This window comes from Amia ocellicauda, chromosome 7, assembly GCF_036373705.1.
Source record: "Amia ocellicauda isolate fAmiCal2 chromosome 7, fAmiCal2.hap1, whole genome shotgun sequence".
NCBI classification, from domain to species: domain Eukaryota; kingdom Metazoa; phylum Chordata; class Actinopteri; order Amiiformes; family Amiidae; genus Amia; species Amia ocellicauda.
This window is the reverse complement of record NC_089856.1, coordinates 13,417,707-13,436,157: the sequence shown is the minus strand read 5'-3', so window position 1 is coordinate 13,436,157 and position 18,451 is coordinate 13,417,707. Positions and strand designations below refer to the sequence as shown.

The 18,451-nt window shown below is 45.7% G+C and overlaps 1 protein-coding gene across 1 annotated transcript; it reads right to left on the bottom strand.

Moving 5' to 3' along the window:
* Positions 1-8,226: 8,226 nt before the first annotated feature.
* Positions 8,227-18,166, bottom strand: avil (advillin). Its single transcript, XM_066708531.1, has 20 exons — positions 17,903-18,166; positions 16,694-16,785; positions 15,767-15,841; positions 15,291-15,487; positions 15,061-15,169; positions 14,768-14,878; positions 14,260-14,465; positions 13,828-13,906; positions 13,562-13,660; positions 13,269-13,422; positions 12,398-12,498; positions 11,780-11,917; positions 11,491-11,649; positions 11,107-11,286; positions 10,740-10,885; positions 10,352-10,496; positions 9,969-10,157; positions 9,774-9,842; positions 9,477-9,593; positions 8,227-9,316 (listed from the first exon to the last, which is right to left on the bottom strand). Exons 2-20 carry the CDS (start codon positions 16,751-16,753, stop codon positions 9,203-9,205), a joined length of 2,448 nt encoding a protein of 815 aa, XP_066564628.1. The 5' UTR covers positions 16,754-16,785; positions 17,903-18,166; the 3' UTR covers positions 8,227-9,202.
* Between the last annotated feature and the right edge of the window lie 285 nt (positions 18,167-18,451).

Sequence of the window (18,451 nt, the reverse complement as noted above, 5' to 3'; positions counted from 1 at the left end):
GGATTGTATGTTTTTTTTTTCTTATTTTGTTGTAAGAAATATTGTCCCTTTGATTTTCTGTCATAATTATCAGAATGCACAAACTACAGAACAATAAACTGTATAAAAATGTATCTATTTGGTCACATGCAAATTAGGAAGTCACAACAAAGCACATGGAGATGATGGAGGGAGATTCTTGATAACGTCTTTAATGTGATGAAAAATTAAGGTATATATTTTTTACTTATGGGGATATATTTATGTGTAATTAGCAATCACGTCGTAACATGTGCATTAATTGACTTGTGAATTAATTAAAATTAAAACATACATGGTAATATTTTTATAAAATCCAAGAGATCCTTGTGCAGTATTGTGTACTAGTGTGAAATGTCATTACTACAACACGTCATTACCATCACACATTACACTGTGATGGTAATAACACCACCATGCTGGTGATGACAATACAATGAATCAGTGTTATTATTGTTATTTAAAGCAGTATCCCTTAGATTTGCAAATAAATAAACAGTTTCACGCTTTGTTACGTTTAAACTTCATATATTTTATTAAAGTAGACTTTTACAATTGTGATGGTAATGACGTATTTCACATGGACTTCATGAAAAATTTAATTCAAAATGTATTTATTCTAAAAGTCACTGTTGTTCATAGCATCCTTTTTGTAATGCATGTAGCTAAATATTTGAATGGATATATTCTATTTTGAACCACTTTGATTTGTAATCACTATGTGTTGGTAAAAATGCTTGTAGTTGAAGAATCACCCATATATAGCGAGAGAATTAACACATCTGTAACCACTTGGTACAGCTATCAGCAAACACGAAAACAATGGTCTTTAAATTGTTTATTTGTTCGGAAGTCCCTTTATCGAAGGCATATGCAACATCGCCATTGAATTTTTAGAACAGCTGTAAGAAATGCACAATACAAAACACTGTAGTGCACACAAGTTTAAAATAGTGCAGCAAACTGCATGAAGTTGCTCACGAAAAAAAAAAGAAAAGAAAAAAAAACGATTCTGTTTTTTCTATGTGAAAAAAACAGTCCATAATTTGGATCGTGTCCTTAGGAAGGTTGTCTCCAAGATTACAGTAACATACATGCTGTGAAAGTACATTAATATGCACTGAAGGGAGAAAAACAAAGTCCTGTGTGTGTGTGTGTGTGTGTGTGTGTGTGTGTGTGAATGTTGTTTGATGTTATCACACCTTTTAGAATAGTTTCACTTTCAGAGGCTGTAGTGACACGGCAAACAGGGACATAAAGCTTAGATAAAGGTAAGATACCTGGTACCATTTTGGAACCTTAAATTACACACTAATAATAATAATAATAATAATAATAATAATAATAATAATAATAATAATAATAATAATCTCTGCAATACCGTTTAATTGACTGCAGCAAAAAACTGAAAAGTAAAGTAACACAATAGCAATAATATACACTCACCTAAAGGATTATTAGGAACACCATACTAATACTGTGTTTGACCCCCTTTTGCCTTCAGAACTGCCTTAATTCTACGTGGCATTGATTCAACAAGGTGCTGAAAGCATTCTTTAGAAATGTTGGCCCATATTGATAGGATAGCATCTTGCAGTTGATGGAGATTTGTGGGATGCACATCCAGGGCACGAAGCTCCCGTTCCACCACATCCCAAAGATGCTCTATTGGGTTGAGATCTGGTGACTGTGGGGGCCAGTTTAGTACAGTGAACTCATTGTCATGTTCAAGAAACCAATTTGAAATGATTCGACCTTTGTGACATGGTGCATTATCCTGCTGGAAGTAGCCATCAGAGGATGGGTACATGGTGGTCATAAAGGGATGGACATGGTCAGAAACAATGCTCAGGTAGGCCGTGGCATTTAAACGATGCCCAATTGGCACTAAGGGGCCTAAAGTGTGCCAAGAAAACATCCCCCACACCATTACACCACCACCACCAGCCTGCACAGTGGTAACAAGGCATGATGGATCCATGTTCTCATTCTGTTTACGCCAAATTCTGACTCTACCATCTGAATGTCTCAACAGAAATCGAGACTCATCAGACCAGGCAACATTTTTCCAGTCTTCAACTGTCCAATTTTGGTGAGCTTGTGCAAATTGTAGCCTCTTTTTCCTATTTGTAGTGGAGATGAGTGGTACCCGGTGGGGTCTTCAGCTGTTGTAGCCCATCCGCCTCAAGGTTGTACGTGTTGTGGCTTCACAAATGCTTTGCTGCATACCTCGGTTGTAATGAGTGGTTATTTCTGTCAAAGTTGCTCTTCTATCAGCTTGAATCAGTCGGCCCATTCTCCTCTGACCTCTAGCATCAACAAGGCATTTTCGCCCACAGGACTGCCGCATACTGGATGTTTTTCCCTTTTCACACCATTCTTTGTAAACCCTAGAAATGGTTGTGCGTGAAAATCCCAGTAACTGAGCAGATTGTGAAATACTCAGACCGGCCCGTCTGGCACCAACAACCATGCCACGCTCAAAATTGCTTAAATCACCTTTTTTTCCCATTCAGACATTCAGTTTGGAGTTCAGGAGATTGTCTTGACCAGGACCACACCCCTAAATGCATTGAAGCAACTGCCATGTGATTGGTTGGTTAGATAATTGCATTAATGAGAAATTGAACAGGTGTTCCTAATAATCCTTTAGGTGAGTGTATATAACTAGTTATATTAGACAGTTTTGTATCTGTGTATTTGAACAGAATACGGGAGCAAGTTAACCACGTATTTATTTTACAAGATTTGTATACCTTTATATTTTTTATGAAGTGAAGAAAAGCATTTCACGCAACAGGAAGACACGAGTGCCTCCAGTCAGCCTAAGTGATCTTCGTAAGCCATTTAGAAGAAAGAAAGAAAGAAAGAAAGAAAGAAAGAAAGAAAGAAAGAAAGAAAGAAAGAAAAATAATTTGCCCATTGCTTTTCATAGTGTCTTGCAAATGCTACTATAGAGAAATAATTATATATTTATTTGTGTGTGTAAATTGTAGTACGAAAGTGAAAGTCCATTTCTCAGAGCCATGTAAACACAGGTTTCATTTCTCTGCAGACTGCAGAAACACAGGTCTGCCACCAAATTCGCACCTGCTTTCCTTTTCACTGAACAATTACGAAATACTGTTATACTAATTTTCACAGTCAGCCCTGCTGTTATTACTGAATGAATTTAATAATTTAATTTAAATTTGTGTAACCTTGCACATATATTTAGATTATCTTGGAAACTTGTGTGATATCAGTTTCAAGTTCTGAAGGGGATGATAAGGGTATGACATAAGAGAAACTGAGACCACAGACTACATAAATATTCCCACTGTTTTGTTACCTTTTGGACACTAAATATTTGCACATGCTAGTGGTTTTGGTAGCTATAGTTTTCCTTTTTGGATTGCAGCATGATATACAGGTTTCCCAATAGATTTGACTCTTACGGTTGCTCTTTCGTGGTAGGGGGCATTATAAATGTGGTGGGGTGGGGGTTATTGATTTGTGGGCATATAAGTGGACTTCAACCTCACTTGTTTAAAATTGTTTTCTTATTTTCTCTGTCAGAGGATGTTCAAAGTAAAAGTTTTGGTGGAGACAGACCTCAGGACTCTGAGCCCAGAAGCTGCGGAGTTCTTCTGGATCAAGTACAGGTGGTGGTGCAGCCCCACTGGTACACTCAGCATGACAGGCACAGCTGAAGAAATGGACAGTTTCCTCCAAGATGTCTACCAGTTTCAACCTGAATCCAGGAGGCTCCTGGCTGGCTTGGGAGGGGCTGGTGGGACAATCACTGTGCCTGCCGTGCAGTATGACCACCTCAGCAAGTCCTACAAGAGGGAGCTCGAACAGATCAAAAGTGACAACAGGGTGGAGATGGAAGCCGTGGTCTCTGTGTCTTTCAAGCCTGGGAAAGAGGGCCAGGCCATGGTGGAGAGAGCCCAGAATGACTTTATCAGGCTGGTCCACAAAATTGCTCCCAAACTCGGAGGCATCCAGATCCCAGATGCTAGCCTGAGAGACTCCACTGGGACCCTGTCCTGCACCCTGCTGAACCCCAAACAGACGGAGAGGGTGAAGGCGGTGTTTGGACAGATCCGTGAGAGACACCCCAACATAGCGACTGGAGAGAAGTACAGGGACTGGAAGCTGATTGGCCTGCCGGAGCACCTTGGCCCCGCGGTGAGGGATGTGGAGCAGAAACTGGGCGGACCAGCCTTCAAGGAAGGGGTGAGACTGAGGAGAAGGTTGGGGGGGTGCTCACTGGAGCCCCCGGGGCAGCAGGAGGAGGAGCAGGAGGCGGTGAGGGGGGGGCATGGCGCAGAGGGGGAGACGCACAATCCAGAGGACCGCTGCCCCATCTGCCTGGATGCCTTTCAGAAGAAGATGGCACTGCAGTGCAAACACGAGTTCTGTGAGGGGTGCCTGAAGGAGGCGGTGCGTGTCTCAGGCGCAGTGTGCCCCGTCTGTAAGGATGTGTTCAGGAAGGTGGAGGGGAACCAGCCCCCAGGAAGGATGAGGCATACCAAATCAGCTACCAGCCTTCCAGGATTCCCCCACTGCGGCTCAATCTGGATTGACTACGAGATTCCCAATGGGATACAGACGGTAAGAGCAGGGGGGACTGGGGGCGTCCGTGAGGGCTCCCAGTGTGTGTCTGCTGAGCGTCTGCTGAGCGTCTGCTATGCGTTGTTGCCCTGACGATGGCTGACAGAACAGCAAGTGTTTGGGTGGAATGTAAATGTGTGTTGGTGGCGGTAGCATGGGGGGTGGGGATGTGCACAAATTCCTGTCCTGGGGCGCATGGGTTGACATTGGTTTAAGAGAATTTTGATATGCTTGGTTTTTCAGTCAATCTAAATAAATAGTTGAACTGAAAACTCATAGGTCAATTGGTTTCTCTTTTAACATTATTTTTAGAGGGAAGATGCAGTCAAGTTACAGGTGTACAATAATCATTTATTTGTGACAAAAATAGCAAACAAATATCATTGAATTATATTACTAATAAATAATATTAAGCTTCTGCTGGATTACAGAAAGAAACAGATAATACCCGGTTTCTCACAGGGCAGCTTAGGTCAGTCTGGTCAGGCAGGCAGCGGTGTGTCTCTCTCTCTTCCTCCTGCTCTTCTCTTGTCGTTGTCTTGTCTTTGATCTCCCGAACTCCTGAAAAACTAAACTTCTCTTTTTTTCCTAGTTTATAAGGTTTCCTTTCAACCAATCACATTTTGCCACCACCATGAATTGGGTGCTTGATGCAGATTACATACATAGTGGGGGAAAGAATTCTGTTTCCTCTACTGAACCAGATAGCACAGAATTTAGAATACATTCTAACAAATAATATCTTACATTGGTATGTTCACAGGTGTCCAGGGACAGACAGACAGCTGTGTGATATTGTCACTGTGTTGTCAGTACATTTAACCCGTGGCTCAAAAACACGTGGGCTATAGTGATCTCAGGGCACAGCATCATGAGTTTCCATCAGTGTTTGCCACCCCCGCCCATAATGAACTAAAGCAGTCCCCTTGCTGACGACACCCACTCCCCCCCCCCTTCCCCCCGTGCCTTCCCAGCAACACATCTGTCTTGAGCTGGCAGGGGTGCTGTAGCTGATGAGAAGCTACTGGAAGCAGAATGCTCTCCCAGCCTTCCTCTCCCCCCCAGCTCTGGCTGACCCCATGTCCTGTGTGACTCTGATTACAGGACAAGCACCCCAAGCCAGGCAGACGTTTCATTGGAACCTCGAGGACGGCCTACCTGCCTGACAGCCCCGAGGGCAACGAGGTGCTGGGGCTGCTCCAGAAAGCCTTCGACCAGAATCTGATCTTCACTGTGGGCACCTCCAGGACCATCGGGTCCGAGGACACTGTCACCTGGAACGACATCCATCACAAAACTAATATGCACGGTGGACCTCAGAGGTCAGTACTGCCCACTGTGTGTGTGAGGAGGTGGGGGTTGTTTATAAATGTGTCAGTGTTTCTTGAAATAGTGCACTGTGTTTGCTGACTTGTGTCTGTTGTTTATGTGTGTTTGTTGCGTCTGTGTGCGCCCCTTGTGTTTCTGCAGGTTCGGCTATCCTGACCCTGACTACCTGAAGAGGGTGAAGGAGGAGCTGAAAGCCAAAGGGATAAAGTGAAGAAAAAGAGACAGAGTGGAAAAAGGGACAGGAGGACACGGACAGACTTGTACATAAAACTACTATGATAATGTCTCAGCATACTACAGAAGCCAGTGATACATCTGATTGATTTTGATTAAAAAATAAAAAGAAGTGAGACTGTGCCAGAATGCACTGAGCTCATCCTGACCGGATTGTTAAATGTTCACAATATCTGGCATATATAAAAATAAATAAATGCAGTATCTATATATATTTTGGGTGGGATGGGGGTGTTCTGTATGCAAAGACAGAGGGTGATCAGGGCTCGTTCTACTGTGCACCCTGAGAATGTCCTCCTCTCTCTCTCTCTCTCTCTCTCTCTCTCTCTCTCTCTCTCTCTCTCTCTCTCTCTCTCTCTCTGCCTGTGGACTGTCCTGCAACTTGATTCTCTGGACTGGGCCCCGCCTGTTTATCTTCTCTTTATCAGTGTGTGTTGTAGTGACATTCAGATAAGGGCTATTATGATTTTAAAATACACAAATAATTAAATAAATACAATTGATCTCTATAGTTCTATACCTTTTCTATTCTGTGTTTTAAAATCTCCTTGCTGCTCCAGACACCACTTCTGCCCACCAGTGTCAGTCAGTATACAGGGTGATTTTTCCAACCATTTCAGATAATTGATAACAAACAGTCCACATCTCATAGTTTAAAGCTCCGCAGTTCAGTTTGGCAGCATTGCTCTCGGTCCTAAAGCAGGCCTAAAATCTTCTGATGTTTCACTGCCGTGACACTGCGAAAAGAAACGTCCCTTTTTCAGGACACTGTATTTTAAAGACAATTTTGTAAAAATCCAAATAACTTTACAGATCTTTATTGTAAAGGGTTTAAACAATGTTTTCCATGCTTGTTCAATGAACCATAAACAATTAATGAACATGTACCTGTGGAATGGTCGTTAAGACACTAACAGCTTACAGACGGTAGGCAATTAAGGTCAAAGTTATAAAAAGTAGGACACTAAAGAGACCTTTCTACTGACTCTGAGAAACACCAAAAGAAAGATGCCCAGGGTCCCTGCTCATCTGCGTGAACGTGCCTTATGCAGGCTGCAAGGAGGCATGAGGACTGCAGATGTGGCCAGGGCAATAAATTGCAATGTCTGTACTGTACTAAGACAGGGAGCTACAGGGAGACAGGAAGGACAGCTGATCGTCCTCGCAGTGGCAGACCATGTGTAACAACACCTGCACAGGATCGGTACATCTGAATATCACACCTGCAGGACAGGTACAGGATGGCAACAACAACTGCCTGAGTTACACCAAGAATGCACAATCCCTCCATCTGTGCTCAGACTATCCGCAATCGGCTGAGAGAGGCTGGACTGATGGCTTGTAGGCCTGTTGTAAGGCAGGTCCTTAACCGGACATCACCAACAACAACTTCGCCTATGGGCACAAACCCACCTTCACTGGACGTGATTTCCTGCAAGACAGGAATGTCAGTGTTCTGCCATGGCCAGCGAAGAGCCCAGATCTCAATCCCATTAAGCACGTCTGCGGCCTGTTAGAATGAATGAATGAATGAATGAGGGCCATTCCCCCCAGAAATGTCCGGGAGCTTGCAAGTGCCTTGGTGGGGTAACATCTCACAGTAAGGAGGAGATGCACTGCAGGACTTAACGCAACTGGTGGCCACACCAGATTCTGACTGTTACTTTTGAATTTGACCTCCCCTTTGTTCAGGGACACATTATTTCATTTCTGTTAGTCACATGTCTGTGAAACTTGTTCCGTTTATATCTTAATTGTTGAATCTTTTTATGTTCATACAAATATTTACATGTTAAGTTTCTTTTTGTTGTTGAGTTTACAAGCTATTGAAGGTGAAAATAAAAAATAAGTAAATTATTTAAATTTAGCAAAATTATGAAATCTAAAAAGCAGGTTTATGATTTTATTCAGTAATAGTTTCATACTATATAATTTCCTTTCAGAATAGCCCGAATCCCCGGCAGCTGCTGAATGTCATGGGAACCCCAGTGCAATACTGAGGTCATGAAATATTTGGAAGGAATAAAACACAAGTAGACACAAACATTGATTCAATAGCAATTTAATTTAGGCTCCGTGTTAAACAGGTAGGAAGGCCCGGGGCCCTGCACTGGGAGTCACAGCCTTGATAGGAAAGAGGCATCAAAAAGTAATGTGCTGAAGGAAGAAGGAAGGCAGATTGTGCAACTGACACACCTCACCTCCCACTCGATACAGAATCCAGAGACACTGGAGGTCTGTTGGCAAATGTCTAGTTCCTTTAAGGTCTAAATTAACAAATCTGTGGTTAATTAGCAATTATTCCATCAATGGAATAAACATATGGGGTCTGGCGTACATAAAACTTTACAGAGTCACCTTAAACAACAACTACATGAATCTCAGTGCTGCAAAAAGAACATAAAATATAAAAACAAGACATTAATCTCCAGGTGGTTGTTAGAGAGACGTGTGGCTGAAGTGACCATTCTGAATTGTGTTTGTTTGCAGCGTCTAAAATTAAATAAAGAGGACCAAAAGGTCACAAGGTCAGATTCATATTTAGGTGCCCAGTGCCACCTGACAGCACGGTGTGCTGCTGTACACGGGGGCTGGAGCGAGGGAGGAGTGGCCTGGGAGCCAGTGAAGGAGCTGACAAGAGGAGACCCCAAAACAGATAATAGAAAAACCAAAACAAGTTCCTCTTAAAAAATAAATAAATAAATAACATAATAATAATAATAATAATAATAATAATAATAATAATAATAATAATAATAATAATAATAATAGTGAAAGCCAATGAAGAAACAAATGGATGAAATCTTAAGACAGGAACAAATAAAACAGATCTTAAAATGTATAATAATAATAATAATAATAATAATAATAATAATAATAATAATAATAATAATAATAATAATAATGCAGAACAATTAAGATTTAATTAAATGTATCAATCTAATGGTAGTTCTGGACCCCTCTCCTCTGATATATATATATCTGCTGCACAGAGGAGGAGGGCTGGAGGGGAGGTGGGAGGTCAGAACAGCCCTGTCTTCTTCTTCATGCTGAGCTGTTTCCACTGCGGCAGAGTGTAGAACTCATCCTTACTGACCCCCAGCACCGCCTGGAAATCCTCGTCCGACAGGTGTCTCTGTAAAATATGTATGTGTTTTTTGGTCTACCGTTATTGATTGATATTGATTTTACTGTACTGTGAATAAAATGCATGAAGAGGGAATAACAGACAGTTAGGTTAATTAATGACTGAACGAATAACTGAATGAATGAGGGAATGAACTTTAGGACAGTACCTCCTTCTGCGATGGGTCCACTCCCTTGGGCAGCTCTTCGGTCTGCTTGTACAGCAGGCTGTCGCGGGGGTGGGTCTCCAGCACCCGGGGGGTCTCCTCTGCAGTGCCATTCAGGTCCTGGTGGGGGCAGAGTAGGGGGAGTGATGAGTATCCTGGCAAGTCTCACAAACTCCTTTATACCTGCTGTGTTCCAGTATCAATAACACTGTCAATACAGGTGACTTTTGTTTTCTGCCTCCAACCCCCACCCCTCCCTTCCTGCTCCTCCCCTTCTCCAGGAAAGAAAGAGTGCCTTACAGCCGCCACGCGCGTGAAGGACGCCCCGTCCCCGAGCTCCTGCTTCATTTCCTCATACGACTTCCCTCCCTGAGAGAGAGAGAGAGAGAGAGAGAGAGTGAGAGTGAGAGTGAGAGTGAGAGAGAGATAGAGATAGAGATAGAGATAGAGATGGAGATGGGGCGGAGAGTGTCCAGCCCCAGTCTCCAGACTCACGCTCCACTTGCTGGGGTCCCAGGCAGTGAACCAGCCGGTGAAGGTGGGCGGCTCGAACCCCTGCTTCACCAGCAGAATGGGCGTGTCGGGGTCGCGACCCCCAGGGTGAGTATACAGGTACTCCCGACAGGTGTTAATTGACTCCTCCCTCTCTATCTCACTGGACCCTGAGCCCAGCCACAGGAACACCTACGCAGATGAGAGAGTGGGGTGAGGAGTTGGGGGGCATTAAACTCTGCTTGTGTATTGATGGTGTTTGTTGCAACAATGATTCCTGTACAGTGACAGACCACAGTTCACACATCCCCTGTTACAGTCAGTATGGCTTCTCTCAGCGTCCGAAAACATAGGGCCAGGGACCCCGGGGCGCCACTGGTTCCTACCTGGTCCCAGGTGTCCAGCAGCATGACGTCACTCTCGGTGAGGTCGTCCTGGGTGAACAGTGTCACCTCAATAACGATGAAGCGGCCCGTCTTGTTGGAGCACTCGAAGAGGCGGGCCTGGTGATCCGGGACTTCCTGCTGCAGCCTGCCCAATCGGGGAAGGGAGAGTCGGGATTGACAAAGTGGAGGGAGCCCAGGCCCAGGCCTTGGAGTCTCACCTGACCAGTTAATATCATCTTATTATGGCTGTTGCTGTTGATGTTGTTACAGTACCTGTTTGTCTACAGCTTTGGCAATATTACCTACCTGTGTGTTGCCAATGAAGCATTTTCTTAACTGGTCAATTTTAATTTGAGGAGGCACCAGCCCGGACAACCTGGGGTCCTACCTTTTGTCACTGGCATATGGTGCCTTTCCACCCAGCTGCCCCCAGAAGTCATTGGGCTCCAGCCCCTCGGCGATGATCTCCTCGTTACCCCGTCCCACTGCCGCGCTCACCTGCTTCGCCATCTCTCGCTCATCCCCACTGGAGCCCTGAGAGAGGGAAGCGGAGAGGAAGAGAGAAAAGGAGAGAGGAGGAAAGGAGAGCAGGAGCGGAGAGGAGATGAGAAAGAGGAGAGAAGAGAGAGGAGGAGAGGAGGGGCAGATGAGAGAGAGAAGTTCCTTTCTGTCATCTTTATGTCCTCTGTGCCTCTCCCACTCTCTTTCCCTTTCCCTGTCCACTGCATCTCCCTCCCCTTCCCTCTCTTTCTCACCTTCCCACACCATACGTAGTAGCCACTCTGGTGCTGCAGCAGGAAGACGTCGTTGGAGTTGAGCGAGGCAGCGAGGGCAGGCACCTCCACAGCCTTTGTGTTGCACGGGTCGGTACCGCGCACCTGGAACAGCCGGACCGGCGGCTCAGGGTCTGTGTTCCCCACCCGAGAGGTACCGCCCTGGCGAGGCAAGGCAAGAAGTTGGGGCAAAAGTCAGGGTTTAGAGACACATGTTCTAATCTGACTTTCTTAAGACACACACACACAAATATACAGGCAGACAGACACACATGAACACACACACACACACACACACACACACACACACACACACACACACACACACACACACACACACACACACACACACAGTGACCTCCTGACCTCGAAGATGACCACCCTGCCCTTGAACATAGCCATGAAGTGCCGTGGCTCCTTGCCCATGGTGACCCTGACCTGGACCGGCTGACCACCGTACTTCTGGTCCAGACTGACCGCCTGGAACGCAGAGGCTGTGATCTCGTCCTGGGAGGAATGTCGACCCTGCGGACACCATACAGCATATTACACATTGCATACAGGCTGTGTGTCTCTGCGTCTCTGTGTGTCTCTGTGCGTCTCTGTGTTTCTGCCCCAGGCTGTAGGCCTCAGCCAGCCTCCTGTCAGGCCTCACCTGCCATATGTACAGCAGGTAGTTCTTCCTGCGGTTCACCTCGTAGCTGTACAGGATGAGGTAGCAGTCTCCGCCATAGAAGAAGCCATGCCACTTCCTGTCCACAAGGACCAGTTCCAAGTTTTCGATCCGCCACACCTGGGGGGGGAGACCACTTAGTACAAGGCACAGGAGGGGGGGAGTGGGGGGCAGGTGGTGGAATGACACACTGACACCCCAATGTGTCTACCTACTATATCACTAATTGTCTGGAGTAAGTACTAATAATGTGATATATTAGAACATACCACAATTGTGAATACATTACACTGGTAAAAATGTGATATACTGTATCCATAGATGAGGGCGTCTGCTAAGAAATATCATAATAATAAAAAGTAGTATTTGGTACAGTTGAAAAATTGGCAAAATGTTATTGAATTTTAAATAACTAACAAACTCACTAACTAACTAGTGCTTAATGATTACTGCAAAGCAAGGTTTAAAAATGAAAACAAACACTGAGCATTATTTGTGTCGGCAGGTTTTGTGTTCCAACCCAAGATCTAAGTAAATTGAGTAAACTATAATTGCTAAATTGGTTTAATTAAGTGTGTGTTAGGAGTAGGGGGGGCTCACCTGCACCTCCCCAGTGCCATCATCCACCATGCGCTCCTGAGCAGCCACGTCAGGCTGGGAGTGCATCAGAGATGCGTCAAACTTATCCTGGGATACTTTGGCTGGGAGAGATGGCAACAGTCAATTAACCAATTAACAAGGTAAATTGGTCAGTTAGCCAGTGCACCTGCCAACTGCTTTTTTTGTATTTTATTTTTATTTACAGTTAGGTCCATAAATAGTTGGACACTGAAATAATTGTCATAATGTTGGCTTTGTATGCCACCACAATGGATTTGAAAACAATCATGATGTGCTTTAAGTGTATACTTTCATCTTTAATTTGAGGGTAGTTACAAACAAATTGGGTGAACGGTGTAGGAATTACACCTATTTATATAGGTGGTCAACTCGATTTTAGGGGCTCAGAAGTATTTGGACAAACTAAAATAATCATGAATTAAATTGTGACTTTCAATACTTGGTTGCAAATCCTATGCAGTCAATGACTGCCTGAAGTCTGGAACCCATAGACATCAGCAGATGCTGGGTTTCTTCCCTGGTGATGCTCTGCCAGGCCTGCACTGCAGCTGTCTTTAGTTCCTGCTTGTTCTTGGGGTATTTTGCCTTCAGTTTTGACTTAGAAATCAAAACAAACCAATCAGAGAGATAGCAAAAACATTACGTGTGGCCAAATCAAGTATTTGGTACATTCTGCTGACAAAAGCAGCAGGATGAATTCTGAAGTGTTTAGGTCTATATTATCTGCTCAGATTCAGCCAAATGCTTCAAACTCATTGGACGGTGCCTCTCTACTTCCTCCCAGGCCCCTCTGCCCTCACCTGCCCTCCCTAAGACATCTCCACCCTCTTCTCCTGCTCTCAGTCCTTACCAACTTTGCCCACATTGTAGACACGGCCCATGCCCTGGCTCTGGTCCCGGCTGGACCAGCTGGGGAACAGCTGTGTGAACAGGGCCGACTCAGCGCCGTCGCTCATCGCCTCCACACTGGTGGTGATGGGGTAGTTCTTCTGCTTCATGAACTCCTGCAGGACAGAAGGGGACAGACACCTAGAACCGTGAAGAGGTGACCACTCTCTCACACACACACACACACACACTCACACTCACGCACTGACACTCACACATACACACACACACTCAGACACACTCACACACACGCACCACAGCTCGGGTCATTGCAGTCTGTCTCTCAGCCTTGTTGGCCCGTTTGCCCTTCCACACGAACAGTCGCACGCCGCCCTGGTCCAGGATATAGCAGTCCTGCAGGAGGAGGCCAGTCAGAGGTCATGGAGGGTCAAAGTTTAATAAGATTCATACATGTAACAGTACAGTGAATTTTGTTTGCTTCATTAAATAAAAGAAAAACATTTTGCTCAAATTATATTTTAGATGTTTTTGAATATTTTTTCTTGGCAGTTTCCACTCACGTCATGATTCAGCATGTCCTGGCTCAGCGGCCTGGTCGCGACTTCTGTGATCTTCATCTGACCTTCAACGTCACAGACACTGCAGCGGAAGGTCAGAGGTTAGATGGCGGTAGGAGACAGAGAGACAGACTGACACACCAACAGACGGATACGGAGCCAGAGAAACAAGAAAGTCAGCCCGAGAGACACATGGACAGAGATACAGGGACACACAGAGACACAGTAAAGAGAGACACAACGTGACGCTGAGGCTCACAGGGACACAGAGGCATTGAGAAATGCAAAGGGATAGGGACACAAAAGACACACACTTTGGGAGGGGCAGGGGCACACAGGCCACAGGGGATACAGGGATAAAGAGACACAGACACACAGAGAGAGACAGAGAGACAGACACACAGACAAACACAGAGAACAGGCCATGTGTCTCACTGGTACAGAGTGATGCAGCTTTTCTGCTCCAGGTCGGCTTCCTCGTCGGGCGTCCCGTTGACTAGCTGACCCTCTCGCTTCCCCAGCACCCCCTCCAGGATTGCCATCAGCTCTGGGGCATCCCCCTCCTTTTCACTGTCCACCACGCCCACCTCTGCCCGCCCCCCCCGCTCGCGGTCCCGGATGTCCTTACAGAGAGCCATCCCCTGAGGAGACGCACAACACAGCCAATATTACTGATATTATTATTATTATTATTATTATTATTATTATTATTATTATTATTATTATTATTATTATTAACACTTTAAGTATTTACATTGTCACTGGTCAATGCCTGTGTGCCCAGTGGTTAGTTGGGAGTGTGGGGGTCAGTAGACAATAGCCAGTAGTCAGTGTGGGGTTCAGTGTGTCCAGTAATCAGTAGCCAGTGGTCAGTGCAGGGGTCAGTATGCAGTAACCAGTGGTCAGTGTGTCCAGTGGTCAATGTGGGGGTCAGTGTTCCCACCTTGAGACGCTCCTGCTGGTTGCTGTCAGGGCCGTTCCACTGAATAATGGTCTTGCCGATGTCCAGCACAAACACATCCCCCCGGTTAAAGCTGCTCCAGGACAGCGGCACCTGTGGGGCAACCACACTGTCACTCACCCACTCACCTGTGACTTTCTGTGTATGTGTGTCTTTGTCTGTGTGTGTTTGTGTGTGTGTGTGTGCGTGTGACTCTGTGAGTGTGTCAGTTTTAGTCTCAGTGTGTGTGTATGTGTGTGTGATTGTGTGTATGTGTGAGTCTGTGTGAGTCTGACCTCCTTAGCAGTGACTCTCCTCTTGCCCTTGACGTGCAGCAGTCTCTTGTTGTCGTAGGTGTTGGTGTCAGTGTGCTTCATCCCTGCACCCACACCCCCTTTCTTGTATCTGCAGAGTATAATAATAGAAGTATTAGTATCAGCAGCAGTATTAGTATTAGTATTAGTATTAGTATTAGTATTAGTATTAGTATCAGTAATCAGTAATCAGTAGCAGTACAGGGACCCACATGATTCCCTGTTTGAAGTAGGCCCTGAAGGTGTCGGACTCGTAGCCCTGGACTTCGCGGTGCTGGATTGGCCGTCCGCCCAGGTGAGTGTCCAGCTGGGTGATGTAGATGGCCGCTGCCCCCTGCTCGTCCTGAGATGACTCCGCCCCGATCCAGTAATGAGCATCATAGGACACAGATTTGCCACACTTCCGCGTCTGAGACACACAAGCACACAAAAAAACACACATACAAACACACACACACAATGACACACACAGACAGACAGTGGACAACATTAGCACATTAACACAGCCCCCCCCACTGTGAAACTCAAGCGCAAGTGGAACCGAAAGAATCCTCACAATTTATTATTGAAGAGTTTTGAAGTTTGTCCACCCCTGGTTTCCCCCCTCTCTTCCCATCTCTCTTTCTCCCCCTCCCTCTACCCCCTTACTGTCCTTCTCCCTCCCTCACTGGGCACAGCGGTGACTTACAGACAGCAGGAGGTAGCAGTCTCCCTCAAAGAAGTTTCCATAGGCCTTCTCTGGCAGTAACACAAGCTCCATTTTCTGAAGAAAAAACAGAAAAAAAGAAAGAATGAAAGAAACAGAAGATAATTACTGGAAGGTGCAGGTAAAAAACTAAAGTGAGAGGACTGGAGAGACACATTTGTATGCAGAGTAACAAAGCCAGTGTTGTGGCCCTGACCCAGGACACCCAGCTGAAATAGCTGAGGAAGAAAATTGCCACCAATTGGTGTCAGCAGTGGGATTCCCTATCCTCTCATGCGCCCGTTCTGACAGTGTCATGGGAGGACAATCCCACAGCCAAGTACAGCCTACCACTGCTCTGTAACCCTCCACCCACTGCCAGCTTACCCCTGACCCCTGACCCTGTCACCTCTCACTGTTTCATCCCATACATCCCACAATTCACAGGTTCGCCACCAGAGGTCATCATCACCCAGATTATAACCCTGGATCTTTCACACTCCTGCAAATAACCAACCAACATTCCTCAACACAATATGCACTTGCTCAATCATCCTCAGCTCCCATTGGACCAGCACTCTCCTTAACTGCCCTCTGCTCCCCTCTCCTACACATATAAACCCCCATTCAATGCTAAGTCTTATCTTCTGTCCAGCTGTATTTCTAAGTATTCCCCATTGTGATTGATTGCCTGTTTATGACTTCTCTGTGTAAGCTAACCACCAATTCCCAGATTCTCCCTACCAGCTTGTTTGCCTGATCATTGACCCCCTGCTTGCCTTATCAACTGCGACTTCTGGATTCTCCTGGACATTATGGTTTGCCGACACTGACCCCAGCCTGTTCCTGATTACCTCTCTCTCCACACCTGGGTTCCCCTCCATGCCAGTGCATTGTAACAACACCCCCCCCCCCCCAAAGACACAGTACCTCAATCCTCCAGATGAGGAGCCCGGGAGTGTTGGTGATGGCTCGGAATGTGTATTCCATCCTCTCGGCAGCCTTCCACCCTGGGGATCTGTCTGACACATCGACACACAGCAATAAAAACATTTTTGTACTCTTTTATTTTTTTATAAGCTGTATCCTGAGACATACAGAGACACACACAGACACATCAAGATACAAAGACATACAGAGACACACGCAATCTACCACCAACAGCACAGCACACTAGCCCTGCAATTTTTTTACTTACATGGAAAATGAGCTATTTAACTTTTATTTTGTTATTGTATATAATCTGTTCTCATTACCATGTCTGCATATGCTTTGGCAAACACTTGTGCAAAAGTGTCTTGCCAATAAAGCTCATCTTGAATTTTAATTTGATTTTGACACGGAGACACACAGAGACAAACCATAGCTCTCAAGTCTCCTGCATTGGGCGTGAGTCTCACACAGTGACGCTCTCATACCTTGTTGCTAAAATCTCACGCATTTCCCCCAAGTAAGCTGCACACACACACCCCCACCCACCCGCAGAAACACAGCATCCCCCTTCTGCAAGTCTGCTCTAGCTTTAATCTGCCGACAGCGGGACAGTCTCTGGGCAGAGAAATCATATAAATGCCATGCAGAGAAGGGCAGGATATTTAACCCCTGAGTGGCCAGGCTGCTGGGCCTGAGCACTTAAAGACCCAAAGACAAGGCTGGCACAAATACAGAGAGGCCAGGATACACTGGACACCAATGCAGAGGTAGAAGGAAGTAGAGGGAGAGAGTGATAGGGGGCTGTTTTCTCCTCACAGGAGTGCAGATGAGCTGACCGACCGAGGGGCAGGGCTGAAGGGTCTCCGGGATGCCAGAGTCACAGGCCGTCTGCTTGTGACTGATCAGTTTGCTCCCAAGTGTAATTGGCAGGGGGAGCTTCTTCCTGCCCCCTGCCACTCGCAGTGTGCAGAGCTGCCTCACCAGGACTGATCAAACTCTGCCTTTTTCTTAGTCAGTCAGAAAATCAGTTCATATTTTATTTGCTCTCCTCTCCAAAAATAAACAAACACAAAACTCCCCAGCTAATTAACACTCATAAACAGTACGCTCTCTCTCCAGGACCAGGGCTGGAGACCCTGCTGTATTGTACTGGATGGCAAAAAAGAAAAATTAAATCACATCAAAGATTTAAAACCAAAGCCTTACCTGTATCTCAGGTGTGTGTGGGGCTGGTTCCGCAGCTGCTGGGAGGTCGGCCCTCTGGTCGACTGTTCGAGAGAGATGGAGAGAGACACGGACAGGCAGAGAGAGACAAGAGGGAGACGAATGCACAGCACAGTACGCAGGAAGGGACTGGGGTGCAGCAGCGTCTATTTGCCTTAAGTTTGCATGGCCAAGACTACTCTTATCTGCGGCCCAATCGCAGGACTGAGAAGGAAAGGATCAGAATGGCAGTAGGCAAATGATGGGGAATATTACAGCATCCCTTTGAACTGCACCAAGTGCCCGGGGAGATGGGAGGAGAGTGTGAGTTGCGGAGGAGGGGTAAGCCAGAGCCAGATTTTATTATATTATTTTTCTCCCTGTGCAGCAAATAGTGCCCGGAAACAGCATCTACTGCTAGTGCTCTGGTGTTGAATAATTGATGGAGGCCAGGACCTTTCCAAACCACCACATTAGCCAGTGCATCAATGTCAGTTTTCACAATATCAGTCTTTTCTTTATTTATGCTTGTACGTTAAATGCAATTTTACA